This window comes from Lolium perenne, chromosome 1 (genome assembly GCF_019359855.2).
Source record: "Lolium perenne isolate Kyuss_39 chromosome 1, Kyuss_2.0, whole genome shotgun sequence".
NCBI classification, from domain to species: Eukaryota; Viridiplantae; Streptophyta; class Magnoliopsida; order Poales; family Poaceae; genus Lolium; species Lolium perenne.
In genome coordinates this window covers 237,030,249-237,044,112 of record NC_067244.2, presented here as the reverse complement: position 1 = coordinate 237,044,112, position 13,864 = coordinate 237,030,249, and the positions used below count along the sequence as shown (strand labels likewise).

The following is a 13,864-nucleotide window of genomic DNA, read 5'->3' as shown; positions in this document are numbered from 1 at the left end:
AGCGGCGAATAGGTATAGTGCATGGCAAGAAATTATATTGTCATTTCCTTTATAAAACTGCATGGCAAGAAACGTAATTCAGGGGGTAATAATCGGTATAGTGCATCAAACGTCAACAAAAAAATAAGGTGTAAAATTATTAAATATATGATAATCCAACTATGACTTCTACTTGTACTATTCATTTTCAATTGGAAATGGAAAAACTAATAAATTCAGTCTAAAAGGATAAATAGCAGAATCATACTGGTAAACCTCAACATTTTATATAATGCCAGACCGATGATATATAATTCTTAAGTGGATACCTGCATATTGATGAAACGCTGCTCCATTTGAACATATATATGCATACTTTATGACGTCCAACTCGTTGGGGAGAAGAATGATCTGATCTGTCGGCAATGGGGCATGAGTTTCAAGGAAAGAATGAATCAACGGTGTCACATAGCAATGCTGGCAATTTAGATAAATCAGAGCAACAATTTTCTTTGTAAAAGCTTAATTTCAGTTCCCTAATTTTTTTTGTAAAAGCTTAATTTGTGCACACAACATAGAATAAAATGATACCTACCATCAGGTACATGCTATGTGATGAAGAAATATTCAAATGGCCTCTGAAAATTAACCATAGACTTTTGATTTATCAGCATCTACCATGTGAAAATTAACATGAATTGGGAATATTTAACATCATTAAACAACAACACATGTGGCGCCTATTCTTGCACTCCATCCACCTCCCCGGGACACCGTTGAGAAGAACGGAGCCTTCCCCGAGGTCAAGAGCTCGCGAATCCAGGTGTGGAACAACGAGCCAAAGCCATGCGAGCCTCAAGGATAGCATCGAGGGAGCACTAGTTCATGGAGTCGAACACCTTCTTAAAGTCATGCTTGAGGGCGATGGTAGGGGCATCACGTAGGCGATAGCACTGCGCAAGCTCTGCGGCGTACAAGGTTGTAGGTAATGTAGTGTCCAACAATGAAGCCAGACTGCTCAAAGGCAACAAGCTGATCGATGAACTGCTAGAGTCGCGTCGTAAGGATGCGGGTGATGATCTTCATGACACAGTTCTGAAGCGAGATGGGGTGAAAACCATCCGCAGTGACCACCTCCGCGGTCTTGGGGAGGAGCGCAATAAAAGCCTGGTTGACGAGGAGAGGTGGGCACCTCCGCTGTGGAATTCCGTAACAAAGCTCAGAAGATCGTCCTTCACCATGGGCCAGAAGGCCTTGAAGAACGTGGGACCAAAGCCGTTGGGACCTGGGTGTCGGAGGGCATCGACCATAGGACTTTCTTCAATTCCTCCTCAGAAAAAGGAAGCTCGAGAGCGGACAACCCAGCGATATGCGGCAGTAGCGCAGCAAGGTTAGGATCCAAAAAAACAGTCGACGTTGTCCCGAGAAGCGCTGACCAGAAGGCATGTAGTACCCGCTCCTTATCACCATGGTTTGTCATGGTGTGACCATCGGAGTGAAGGACCTTTATTTGGCTCCGCCGCAACCGCGCAGATGCATTCGCGTCTTGACGAGGGAACGAAGGAGGGATTCAGCACGAGAGAGTGCACGAGATTCCTCCACCAGGTCCAGGAGGGAAATAACATCCCTGCAGTACGAAATAACCGCACCGGGCTTGAGCCTGGACCTGGACCATTTCTTCGACTCCGCGGACCATTTCAGCTTACGCGAAGGGCGACGGCCACGTGCGGCAATCTGATTTGACGGCCTGGCCCAAACATATTCCACCAAGGCTCGATAGTCCAGGGAGGTAGCCCAGAATTTTCTAACCGAAAAAACTAGGAGGCCGGAGCACGAGAAGTGGCCTCCACCAACAGCGGCACGTGATCGGAGGTGTTGTGGACGAGCGAACACAGCGTCGAGTTGAACAACGACTCGCTCCAGTGGGGATAGGTGAATGTGGTCGAGGCGCACGAGAGTGGGAACCTCTCTGTTGTTCGTCCAAGTGAACAGGCGATCGAGGAGGGGCAGTTCTTGGAGCACCAACTTCTCGATTAAATCATTCAATGCCTCAGTGGTCGCGGTGTCGAAGTGGTGGTTGTTCTTCTCCGATGCAGAGCGGGTCACGTTGAAGTGACCCACGAGGAGCCAAGGAAGGGAGCAGAGAGACGCGAGAGAGCGCAACTCATCGAGGAACTCTCCACACAGGGCGGAGTCGCAGGGGGCATACACATTCAAGACCGCGAACCGCGATCCATCCGAGGTGAATTCTAGGAACGTGGTTAGGGTGAAGCGCAGCTCCATGTCGCGTGGCCGATCCATCCGAGGTGAATTCTTGGAATATGGGTTACCGCGCCATGCAGGGTTGAGAGCTGTTGAATTGGCGAAAGGGACCAATCAAGAGATCTCGTTGCGTCATACAAGTTACCATCCACTTTATCAAGTTATCCCCGTTGTGTTCACCCCGTGATCATCATCACCACCGTTGCTTACTGAGAAGATCGGGCCACCCCATATCAGGAGTCCTCGATGCTAAGAGTCAATGTTTCTCACATCTAGCCCAAGGTGGGCTTCAAGTCGTCGTCCTTGTTCCTGCAAGTAGTGACGGATACGAAGAGGCCCTAGATTAAGGAGGAGATTAACACATGTGGTGGTAGAGAGGATTTTATGAAGACGAAGGAGCATAGCTCTCGCTCACAGAGGTTAGCCATGAATGGGTGTCGTCTTCAATCGTGAATCTCATTGGACTGCAGAGCCAAAAAAAGAACAAAATCAAACGATGAAATAAGAGATGAAATCAGATCGGGTATGTACCAGTACACAACTAAAATGTAGGGGAGCTTGAAATATTATGGATTGAGCATAGGAAGAGGAGAAGATTGAAGACGCCCACCCGTAATGGAGGACGATGCGAGCAAAGCGGACCGAGGTGCAGATCAGACTTTAAATGGGAAATATGCATGATCTCCTCGTATATCTCCATTGGTTTCCTGTACCATTATTTATCCCGCAGATCGTTGAGGAGAGGAAGAGATTGCAAGGTCGTGGAGATTAATGGAGAATAGGAAGAGTAAGAGATGGATTCAGATGCCTTCGATGGAGAAGACGAATAGTCCTGGGCTAGACTGAAAGATAAGGTCGTTGGTGGTGTGACGTTATTTGGTATTAGTACTAACAGGAGAGAGTTATACAATAATTATTTTGTTGTGCTGCGGTGGATGACGTGGTGGAGATGATGTGGGAGGCTTAAATGACATGGCAAGTTATGATTGGTCAGAGATGCTTGATGAGGTGGATAGACTGCATGTAAAGAGAAATGGAATCACCTATTAAGAATAGAAAGATTTGGGATCTATGGAAGCAAACTGATGTGTATATAGATATAAAGGTCAAGCATACGAAGAATAATAGGAGTTGTTTAGGTTGTGTCCAATATTAGTGTACAATTTAGGTTATATTTGGATTTGCGTTGTATTGTGGATAGGATACGAGTAGTACTAGAGTCAGACTCTTGTAGCATATGGCTTATATATAATGTGAGGGGTGTCACACAATGTAACTCGCAAGGGGAGCTGGAGGGTTGTGTAGGCGCTCAAGGAAGCAAGGTGTTGTAATAGTCATGTCCCGTGGAGAAGACGAGGTCACCGAACTGCGTTAACAAATCTTGATGTTGTCTTCTTGTTGTGATTGCTTGATGCTTGGTAGATTGATTGTGCGCTGACTATAACAAATACTACCAAAGCGAGGTTGAAGGACGCATGAAGGTTGATGTAGAGGTGGAAGAAAATAGAGATGGAGCTATGCCGGTGATCTACAATGGTATAAAAGTCGTCGGTAAACACAGATAGAGATCCTAAACGTCTACTAAATAGGAGTCTCGGCGCATAGGAGCTCCCATCAAATAGGACTCGCCATTTTTTTTTCTTTAGCCTTTCGCCGATGCGTCGGACTAGTGGGCCATAGGAGCTGGGCCAGCGGCCGGACCTCTCCCAACCCCACCGTCCTCGCTAACCTCGTCTTTGTGCGTCGGCGCCGGCGGCAGTCGGATCCTCACCACGGGTACTTTTCGCGACTGGTTCCCTCTTCTTATTTGTTTTATCTATGGACATGAACAACGAAATTTCAGTCCTTCCTCCCCCGCACGATCTGGGGTGCGGACGAGAAACCAAAGATTATGGAAGTTCCCATTAGCAGATCACAAGTCTTGTTTGAAGTTTCGTAACCACCCCCTTTGTTGTTGCGGCAAGTGTTGCCATAGCCCATAGGTGGTAGTATCTACGTTTTGCCTGCATAGGTCACCCATTCCATCATTCATCGATTGATGGATCCCGGACCTTGGCAGAGGGAGGGCTCTGTTTTTTGTTGTTTTTCTAAATCTAATTAGGATTTGTGTTTTATCTAGAAAGAAGTGGCGTTAGCGATTTGCTGAAAATGGAATAAAATCCTTCCGCCTAGCCTCTGTTCATGTTATGTATCTAGATTCGTCGGAGGGTGTGTGAGGTTTGTCTCCGACGGATCTCGTTGGATTTGGTCCGTATTTCTTCTAATCTACGTTTCTCTTCATCGACGATGGTTGCTGCTCTCTTATGTTGGTTTTTTAGGGCCTTAACACGACAACTTTTCATCTATCTAGTACAACAAACTCTATTACGACAAGATTTGTTTGACTCCAATAAGGAAGGGGCGAAAGTGTTTTTGGCTCTTGATCTCCAGTGCTCTCGTCATTTAAAAAATACTTTTACAAGTTATAGAAAAATCTAAAAATAATTCTGGAGATTGTGAGTGATACATCTCACAATCATGCAAATCTCAACCTAAAATTATTTTTATTTTGTGCTGGATAAAAAAGACAAAATCTGATATGGTTTAGAGATTTGAAATTGTACTACTAAGATCTACACTTTTTGTTATTTTTGTGTAGTTCAAATTATAAAGTATTTGAAATTAATTTTTTTCACTTTTATGGGATACATCATTAATTACATACATATTTTTTCCAGAATTTTTGAAACTTAAATTTTTTTTTTTTGATTTTTCTTTAAAACCGAGAGCGTGCCTATGTGCACCAAATCTCTATTTCTGCCTTTGGCTCGTTCGAGTGCGTGTAGTCTTCTCTAGATGGTCCAAAGACTTTGTTTTGTAATTTTTCTTATTTTACAGTTCTTGTACTGATATTACTATTGTTAGCAAGGATTGATAGTAAAGAGGAAACAATAAGAAAAGAAACAAGGCACCAAGAAAAAAATGGATTCGTGTTTTTTCGCTGAGTGTATGTGATTGCTTGCGGCCAGAACCTTGCTGTTCGGTTGGTGAGATGGGGTACCCGATCCGCCCGCCCACGTTCAGTGAACTGGTGGAGGGCACGGATAAGTGCAAACTGGATGCTATGCACAAGGAAAGAGTCGAGGCGCTGATAGTCTACGATCCGAAGAAGGAGCTTCTCGTCCCCAGCCGATTCTGCAGCTTCCACCTAGCCGGATTTGACCTTGATGAGAAGTGTGAGTATCTACATTCAGAAATCACAGCCGTTCTAGGTTTAGCTATTGATTTTGTAGCATTCATCCTCTTGTTTTCCTGATTCGTGTTCTCTGCTATTGATTGATTTACAGCAAATGTTCCACTTGGGCCACCGTATCAACCTGACCCGTCACGGCCACGGAAGTTGTTGTCTACATATGTTACAACAAATGAACATTTTGAGATGGCAGATTCATCCATCAACGTCATTTCCCTGAGGGTGGTCCGAGCTGGTCCTGATTACACTTATCCAATTGAGGTTTATGGTAAAGTTATTGCGAGGGACGAGGTTGACCACAAATGCGTCTTTCTGTTCGATCGTGAAAGGATGGATGCCCAGCTCATCAACTCGGAGGTATTTCTTCCTTGATTGTATTTGCTCACTTGATTCAATGTATATAGTAATCAATTTCAGATGATGTATTTATCCACTTCACATGTAACTCGGCTCTGCACCTTGAATATTACCCATAATGTTATGTAGCCATGTTTATGCTTACACGAATGCAATTAGTTGTCTAGTGCAATATGTTCACTGAAATAATTTTTGGTGCAAATACCACGATTCAGATACTTATTGGATACACTTTGTCAACAAAACAGTTTGATGGATTTCCATTTCAATTTGAGCCTTTAAATGCATTTTAATCGGAATTTTATATTGTTACCAGGTTGTCATCATATCCAAGCTGTTGTTTTCTCCATATAGCTTCCTAATAATCTGCTTTTTCATTGTCGAACAACACTTCTATTTTCTGTGAGATTTCTCCACTGAGGTCCTGTTACTCATTTAATCTGTTCCCATGTAAAGTTGGATTTATTTTTTCAATCAGGAAGTGTCTTTAATGTTGATATGTTTTAGTCGTAAAATGTGTTATGTCTACCTCATTTCACCATATGTCACAAATGTCTAGGTGTTCTAGGAACAGTAGTGCAGTAGTAGCAGGAGTGATGTTTAGTAGTATAATTTTGGAATCATTCAAATTCATCTGGCTACTCATGGTTTTCATGTCGAACTTTATAAGATTGTTCAGCTACCCAGAGTCATGTTTTGATTCTAACTGTTTTTCTAAACCCTTGTGCAGAAGGATATGTTAGCTCTGACAGGTCCATACCGAGCACTGGTTACATTAGCTTGGATGTATTTTGAGTTCGATCTAAAGATCAAGGGCGAGGGTGAGCATGATACAGGAGTGCAGTTTAGCAAAGGTGTAATATCGCACTATTACAACCCGTATCACAAGCGCATCATCTATCAGCTACCTAGTTTCCAGAGTACAGTGAAATTGGTATTAGAACGTGTGTCACTTCCAGTGGCAGCTAGCATCGAAGTCAATGTTGTGAAGGAAGGGCATGATGCCACAGTTGTCCACTACGATGGTAAAATAACAGCTGGGACTACTAGAAACTATAGACAGCATATGGTTGTATATGATAGTAGTGTGCCGTCTAGCGGGGGCTTGGTGAGTGGAAATGGCTCTCTTGTGTTAAATTGTAATCTGGTTGCTGTCAAGGGGTATGTAGAAGACCCAGCATTGGAGGAAGATGAAAAACTGGTGTTGTATGTTTGTTTTCTTGATGCCGGCTGTGAGATTGAGGATGAGGACTATCAGAGGTCTGAGCAAGTGGATGATGATGATGAAGAGGAAGGGGAGCAAGACGAAGAGCAGGAGCAAGATGTAGCGCAAGTGGAAGACGAAGAGGAGCAAGACGAAGAGCAAGAGCAAGATGAAGCACAAGAGGACGATGAAGAGGAGGATCCTAAGAATGTCGTCACTCTTAGATACCCTCTACGAGAGACTATCTGGGAGAATGGTTCCTGCAAATTGAAAGTGAAGGTCAATTGGACTGCTGTTCCTGATATGCCGGAGCGTACTGATTTCTTCCATAGATATACTCTCCTTCCAAAGGGTTATCAAGAGCCTGATTACCGGTGGGGGTTTTCTAGAATTAACTGAGTGTTTGTATTTTCTTTATGCTATGTTAATTCTGATGGTTGAACTCTGTAATGTTAGAGGGCATGTCTTGTCAGGCTCTCAAAAACAAGACAAACATGCATCGGCCACATTCACAAGCTTGCCTGTGAACCCAATCCAACCCTCTGGCTAAATCAGATTCACAAACTAAATCCTGGAATTGTGTCTATTCTCGCGAATAAGATTGTCGTGGGGTTGGAGTCGTGGATTAGTTCCCATGTCCCACCTCGACAAGGCAGCCGTCCTCGGGTTTGGACTTTGGATTGGAGTTAAGCTTACTGTAACCCAATTGACGACGATGGTGCACACGTTTCAGAAACGGGACCTTAGAATAGCTCTGAGATTCTAAAACTTTACATATACTAATATTTACCGAGAATATGTTGAGAAATGAGGTAAGAAATCCATTCTTCCAGTGTGGTATGTTGGATAAGTCTCTGTGCTATGATCTTTGTGGAGATGCTGCTACGCATGGTCCTTGCAGCACATATATGGTCCTTGTGAAGGACTCGCTGTTAGCATAGGATAGCAGTCTTGACTGCTTTTAGGGACATCAAGGGGTATATATCTGTATCCCCAACCTAAGGTTGGTTATGGTATGATGTGAGAAATAAACCAGAAAATTGCCCCAACTCCTAGTGTCATCCTCTCCCTCGATGAGAGTAAAAATTCAACGACTAACAAGTGGTATCAGAGCCAAGATATCATGAAGTCTGAGCATTTCCTGCTCATCTGCTTCCCCGAGCGCGGTAGTAGCAGCAGGTCCGGCTGCCCCTGGTCACTTCTCTCCCTCCGCAGCTCGTCAGTAACAGCCCCCCAGCGGCTAGCCATGTTCGCAGGCCACTCTCAACATTGGGGAGCTCACATTGGGTTACCTCGAGCACGCGGCGTCGGCAGGAGGCTGAGCTCGCCGCTGCACAGGAGCGTGAGCTGGTGGTAGTAGCAAGGGCGTCGAGGATGGCACGGCGGAGCTGGCAGTAGCAAGACCGGAGGTAGAAGCAGCAGCGGCAGCGGATGCAGCACATGAGGCGGTAGCGGAGGTCGAGGTATTGCGCGACAGCGCCAACAACTCCGTTTCTGCTGATGGTAGCGCCGACGCAGGCCGCGCGGAGGCAACACGAGAGAGGACGACGCAGTGGGCAGCCGAGCATGTCCCCGCGCACGGCGGTGCCACTCCCGGAGGCGGAGCGCACGGCGGTGGCGCTCCCGGGGGAGGCACGCACGGCGATGGCGCTCCCAGAGGAGGCGCGCACGGCGGTGGCCGCTGAGACGACCAAGACCGCGGCCTCTACGGGGTCCGGACTGTGGTTAGGGACATTGGTCATGGTGCTGGGTGGCCTACCCTCACAAAAACCAACTACGTCGAGTGGGCCGCGGTCATGAGGATTAGGCTCCAGGTGCAGCACATGTGGGAGGCGGTCCAGTACGGCGACGTCGACCACCATGAGGATCAACGAGCGTTGTATGCCCTCATCGCCGCAATCCCACTCGAGATACAGTTCTCGCTTTCCAACAAGCGGACTGCCAAGGAGGTTTGGGACGCCATCGTTGCGACACGTATCAGCAGCGACCGTGCCCGCAAGTCGACACTGCAGGCACTTCGCAAGGAGTGGGAGAACATGGCCTTCAAGCCAGGTGAGGACGTTGATGATTTTGCTCTCCGTCTCAACACTCTGCTGCAGAAGATGGTGCAGTTCGGCGATGATACCTACAACAAGGAGAGAGAGAGAGCTGTCGAGAAACTCTTTCATTGCATCCCCGAGAAGTACAAGCAGATGGCTCGCTCGATCGAATCACTGATGGACCTCTCCACGATGCCGAACGAGGAGGCGATAGGCCGCCTCAAGGTCATCGACATCGACGAGCCACAGCCTCTCTCGGGGCCCATCACCACTGGTGGGAAGCTACTCCTCACTCGGGAGCGGTGGGATGCCGGCCACGGTGACAGGAAGAAGGGGCAGTCATCTTCCACGACAGGTGGCCCCAAGCGTGGCAAGGCGCGCAAGGACCTGCTGACGGTGATGCCCGCGGAGGCGCTCAGGGAGGCACCGGATGACACCTGCCACAACTGTGGCTGGTCCGGCCATTGGACCAGGGACTGCCGACAGCCACGACGCGGCCAGGCCCACGTTGCACGGGCGGAGGAGGAGTCAGCTCTGTTCATGGTGCATGCAAGCATCGAGCTACTTCCAGCGACACCGGCCGCAACAGCTCTCCTCTACCTCGACAAGCCAAAGGCACACGCCCTTCTCGGCAACGGCTCCGGCAACGACAAGACTGGCGAGTGGTGCCTCGAAACCGGCGCCACCCACCGAATGACCGGTCGACGGGAGTTCTTCGCCGAGATTGACTCCGACGTGCGAGGCTCCGTCACGTTTGGGGATGCCTCCGCCATGGAGATTAAGGGTGTCGGCTCCATCACCTTCACCGCCAAGACTCGAGGGCATTGGCTGCTCATAGGTGTCTACTACATCCCCGCGCTGAGGAACTCCATTATCTGCCTGGGACAGCTGGATGAGAACGTCTCGAGCGTGCCGATCTAGCATGGGATCCTACACATCTAGGATCGCCATCGTCGCCTTCTCGCCAAGGTAACCATAGTGCAAATCGCCTCTATATACTTGACGTGCAAGTGGCACAACCCCTTTGTCTCGCTTCTCGTCGGGACGATGAGGCGTGGCGACGGCACAAGCGCTTGAGCATCTTCACTTCGAGGCCCTCAAGCGGCTCAGTGACACGGAAATGGTGCGACGCCTGCCGTGCCTTGACCATGTGGAGCAGTTTTGCGACGTCTGGGCGAGCTTCCGAGCTAAGGAGAGGCTCGATCGAGCACATGCACGGGGACTTGTGATGCCCGGTGACACCGGCTACACTGGGAGGATGACGCTACTTCCTGCTGCTCATCGACGACCTCTCCCGCTACATGTGGGTGATGGTCCTCGGCAGCAATGGAGAGGCGGCGGACGCCATCAGACGCGTGCAGTTTGCTGCGGAGGCGGAGTGCGGCCGCAAGCTGCATGTTGCATACTGCCACGGAGGCGAGTTCATGGCAACTGAATTCGCGTCTTACTGCGCTGATGAAGGAATCCAGCACCACTACTCTCTGTCGTACAATCCGCAGCAGAACGATGTTGTCGAGCGGCACAACTAGACGGTTGTGGGGATGGCTCGGGCCCTTCTCAAGAAGAGAGGGATGTCGTCTATCTTCTAGGAAGAGGCGGTGGTGATGGCCATCTACATTCTCAACCGAAGCCACAAATTAGCTTGCAGACCACAGATTAGCTTGCAGACCTGCTCACCAAGCCTCTTGGGAGGATCAAGTTCCTGGAACTCTGCTCCAGGATCGGGATGGCTGAGCACTCCCACAAGACGACGTACAAGATTTAGGGGGGGGGGGGGGGGGATGTTGGATAAGTCTTTGTACTATGGTCTTTGTGGAGATGCTGCTGCACATAGTCCTGTGAAGGACTCCCTGCAGCACATACATGGTCCTTGTGAAGGACTGGCTATTAGGATATCATCCTTGGTTGCTTTTAGAGGCATCAAGAACTGGTAGTTAGCATCATCTTAGACTAGCATCTAGCATATTTGTGACTGGCTAGCAGATATATATCTGTATCCCCAACCCTCAGGTTGGTTATGACATTGTGTGAGAAATAAACCAGAAAATTGTCCCATTCCTAGTGTCATCGTCTCCCTTGATGAGAGTAAAATTTCATCGACTAACATGGTAGACACTATGCTCTGTTACAATCATATTAAGCCTTGGAGAAGAATTAGCTCGACAACTACACATACCTTCGTCGGAACTGTTTACAGATGCGGGTAGAACTTGCAACCGTTTCGTTGGGAACTAACAATGGTACAGTCAGTATGGCTATACAAATCTAAGTTAAACAGGTTCTTTGTGAACTTTATTGTAGTACATCGGGACGAATAAACTACGGTCTGCAAGGAGTTGGTTGAAAATAACTGTATCCACCGAGCTGAGATTGCAAGGTGCTAGCAGGCGCATCCGCTTGTCTGTTCTTCGGTTTTAGAGGCTTGTTCTGCAACCGAATGGAAGTAGCTGGGGACAGAAAAGAGACATGTGTAAATAGTTAAGATTATGAAAATTAACAGCAGTGCTGCCAGGCTCTGCATGCCTGGCCTGAAGATAAACTGAACTCTCTACACCTGCCCAATTAGCCAAGAAGAGCACGCCGTTTTTTTTTTTTTTACTTACATGTCTTCATCGTGCTCATTCTCCAAGGCTAGTTTGGCGATGCAGAGGAAAGCAGTGTCGACGTTGTAGTCATCCTTGGCGGAGGTTTCAAAGTAGGGGATGTTGCCCTTGGAGGCACACCAGTCTTTTGCCTTCTTCTCAGGGACCTGCAGGGCGACAGTGAATAAATTTCACAACATAGGTTCTATAACAAGAGTCGAGTGTTGAAGAAACTAACCACTCGTCTGCTTCCAGAGTCTAGATCGACCTTGTTCCCGACTAAAATGAAGGGGAATTGCTTGGGATCGGATGGCCCAGCCTGAAAGTGAAAAACGGCCTTCAGTGTCTTCAGTGCAACAGACAAATAACACCGTATTCGTCGTGGCAAAGGTTGCATACTTGGTTGATGAACTCGTCGTGCCAGGTACCGAGCGTGTTGAAGGATCTTTTAGCGTTGACGTCGTAGACAAGCACGCAGCAATCTGCTCCCCTGTAGAAGGCCACGCCGAGACTCTGGAACCTCTCCTGGCCTGCCGTATCCCATATCTACGCCAGAGCAACAAATGGCCGGGAATGATGTTAACCATCACGTCGTCGTTAGTCTTAGCAGTGTAGAAGTCAAAAGTAATCAGTAGAAGAGGATCGACCTGCAAGGTGACGAGCCTGTCTTCGATGAGGACCTCCTTGGTGAGGAAATCGGCGCCGATGGTCGCCTTGTACTGCTGGCTGAACTTCTTGTGCACGTATCTTATCCGTGTCAAGGAAAATGCCAAGCACCGCACGTCTCACCTGATCGAACATCTTGCAGGCAGCACCTAAAGTTCCACTCACAAAAACTCAAATATGTATCACGGCTGCGACAGACGGCATCTGATGACTGATGCTGAACGAAACCCTGTAAATCATGGGGCGACGCACCTAAATGTAGGCATCTACTGAACATGTCACCACGATACCTACAGACTACAGGTATGGAACTCTGAAACTGAAGCTACTGCTGAAGTAAAGTAGTCGTATGTTTGTATCGCCAAGAAACCAGATGAACAGGATCTATGCCAAACCGGACTAAACCATCAGTAGCTAGCCTGCCTGCGCCGCGTGCCCGATCGACAGAAGTCAAAGAACAGGCGGGCCAAGCTAGCACCGACGGATGGTACGAAAAGGATACTGGTTCATCAGCGACGTCTTGCCAACCCTGCACGCGCGCGCGACCCAAACAAGCCCAAGTCAAGCCGGCGGTAAACCGAAAGCAAAACACACCCAAGCAGAGGCAAGAAGAAAAGGCTGACCCACTGTCGCCGAGGACGATGACCTTGAGCAGCGTCCGCCTCGGCGGCGTTGACGCCATGGCCGAGCAAGCTACCCAGAGATGGACGCGGCGGGTGGGCGATCACTCGCTCTGCTCTGCCCGCGCCGCCCCTATCTATCTTGCAGTTGCGTCACGAGGCGGTGCCCGGCGAGCGAGGGAAAGACGAAAAGGAGTTGGGGCAGTTGGGGAGGGCGGTGGCCCGGGAAAACGAACGAATGGGTAAATGGGCCAGGCCCGCGGGCCATGGGCCCGTTACTGAAGCTCGCGGGCTGGTTCCGCGAGATTTTAGCGGGCCATCCTGGCCCAGGAGAAATCGTCCACAACGATTGCAAGTTGCAGCAGCTTTTTTTAACAAAGGTTATCCTCGAACGAGCTACAGTACGCGGAAAAATAATGTTATCCTCCCACGAGGATCTGACTCACACCAGCGTAGACGAGCTGAGCAGCTGGCTTGTCGGTAGTGCGTGGAAAGCCGAAACTTTCGGGATCCGCTTGCAAACGTGTCACTATGTGGTCGGTGGCTCGCAGATCGTAGTGTAGTGCTTCTGACGGTTTTGTCCCTCCCGTATGTGTACGTGTCCCAACACCCATGTGACTTTTAAATTCTGTGAACGAACGACGAGCGGCCAAATCTTTGTTGCTGCAAGCACATTTTTCGCCATTCTAGCTGAAAATAACTTATATTTCATCTCCACATGGCCAAATAGTGTAATTTGCTTAATTTCCTCATGCAAAAAAGATAGGTAATTTGTTGTTGCATATCATGAATTTTGGAAATCCCCATAGGTGTATGTCTTTTTGACACGTGAGGTTCACCATTACAGGCTCCATTACGGGTAATGTTGAACCACACGTGAATGCCATGCCAATAAGCCATAATCAATTAATAATCCATCTATC

The 13,864-nt window shown here is 48.2% G+C and overlaps 2 protein-coding genes across 3 annotated transcripts; one reads left to right on the top strand and one right to left on the bottom strand.

The window, feature by feature from the left end:
• The first annotated feature begins 3,392 nt into the window (after positions 1 to 3,392).
• On the top strand, positions 3,393 to 7,549 carry LOC127319027 (uncharacterized). Of its 2 annotated transcripts, XM_051349290.2 has the most exons (4): positions 3,393 to 4,017; positions 5,250 to 5,456; positions 5,568 to 5,830; positions 6,561 to 7,549. In XM_051349290.2, the coding sequence occupies exons 2-4, from the start codon at positions 5,273 to 5,275 to the stop codon at positions 7,431 to 7,433; spliced, it is 1,320 nt and encodes a 439-aa protein (XP_051205250.1). In that variant the 5' UTR covers positions 3,393 to 4,017; positions 5,250 to 5,272; the 3' UTR covers positions 7,434 to 7,549. The 2 variants fall into 2 exon arrangements, with proteins under 2 accessions (XP_051205250.1, XP_051205310.1); XM_051349350.2 differs by having other exon boundaries at positions 3,393 to 5,456.
• A 3,615-nt stretch (positions 7,550 to 11,164) lies between these two features.
• On the bottom strand, positions 11,165 to 13,096 carry LOC127325200 (ras-related protein Rab7). The gene is made up of 7 exons (XM_051352283.2): positions 12,945 to 13,096; positions 12,824 to 12,850; positions 12,303 to 12,402; positions 12,055 to 12,201; positions 11,894 to 11,974; positions 11,677 to 11,822; positions 11,165 to 11,520 (listed from the first exon to the last, which is right to left on the bottom strand). Exons 1-7 carry the CDS (start codon positions 13,001 to 13,003, stop codon positions 11,454 to 11,456), a joined length of 627 nt encoding a protein of 208 aa, XP_051208243.1. The 5' UTR covers positions 13,004 to 13,096; the 3' UTR covers positions 11,165 to 11,453.
• Positions 13,097 to 13,864: the final 768 nt, after the last annotated feature.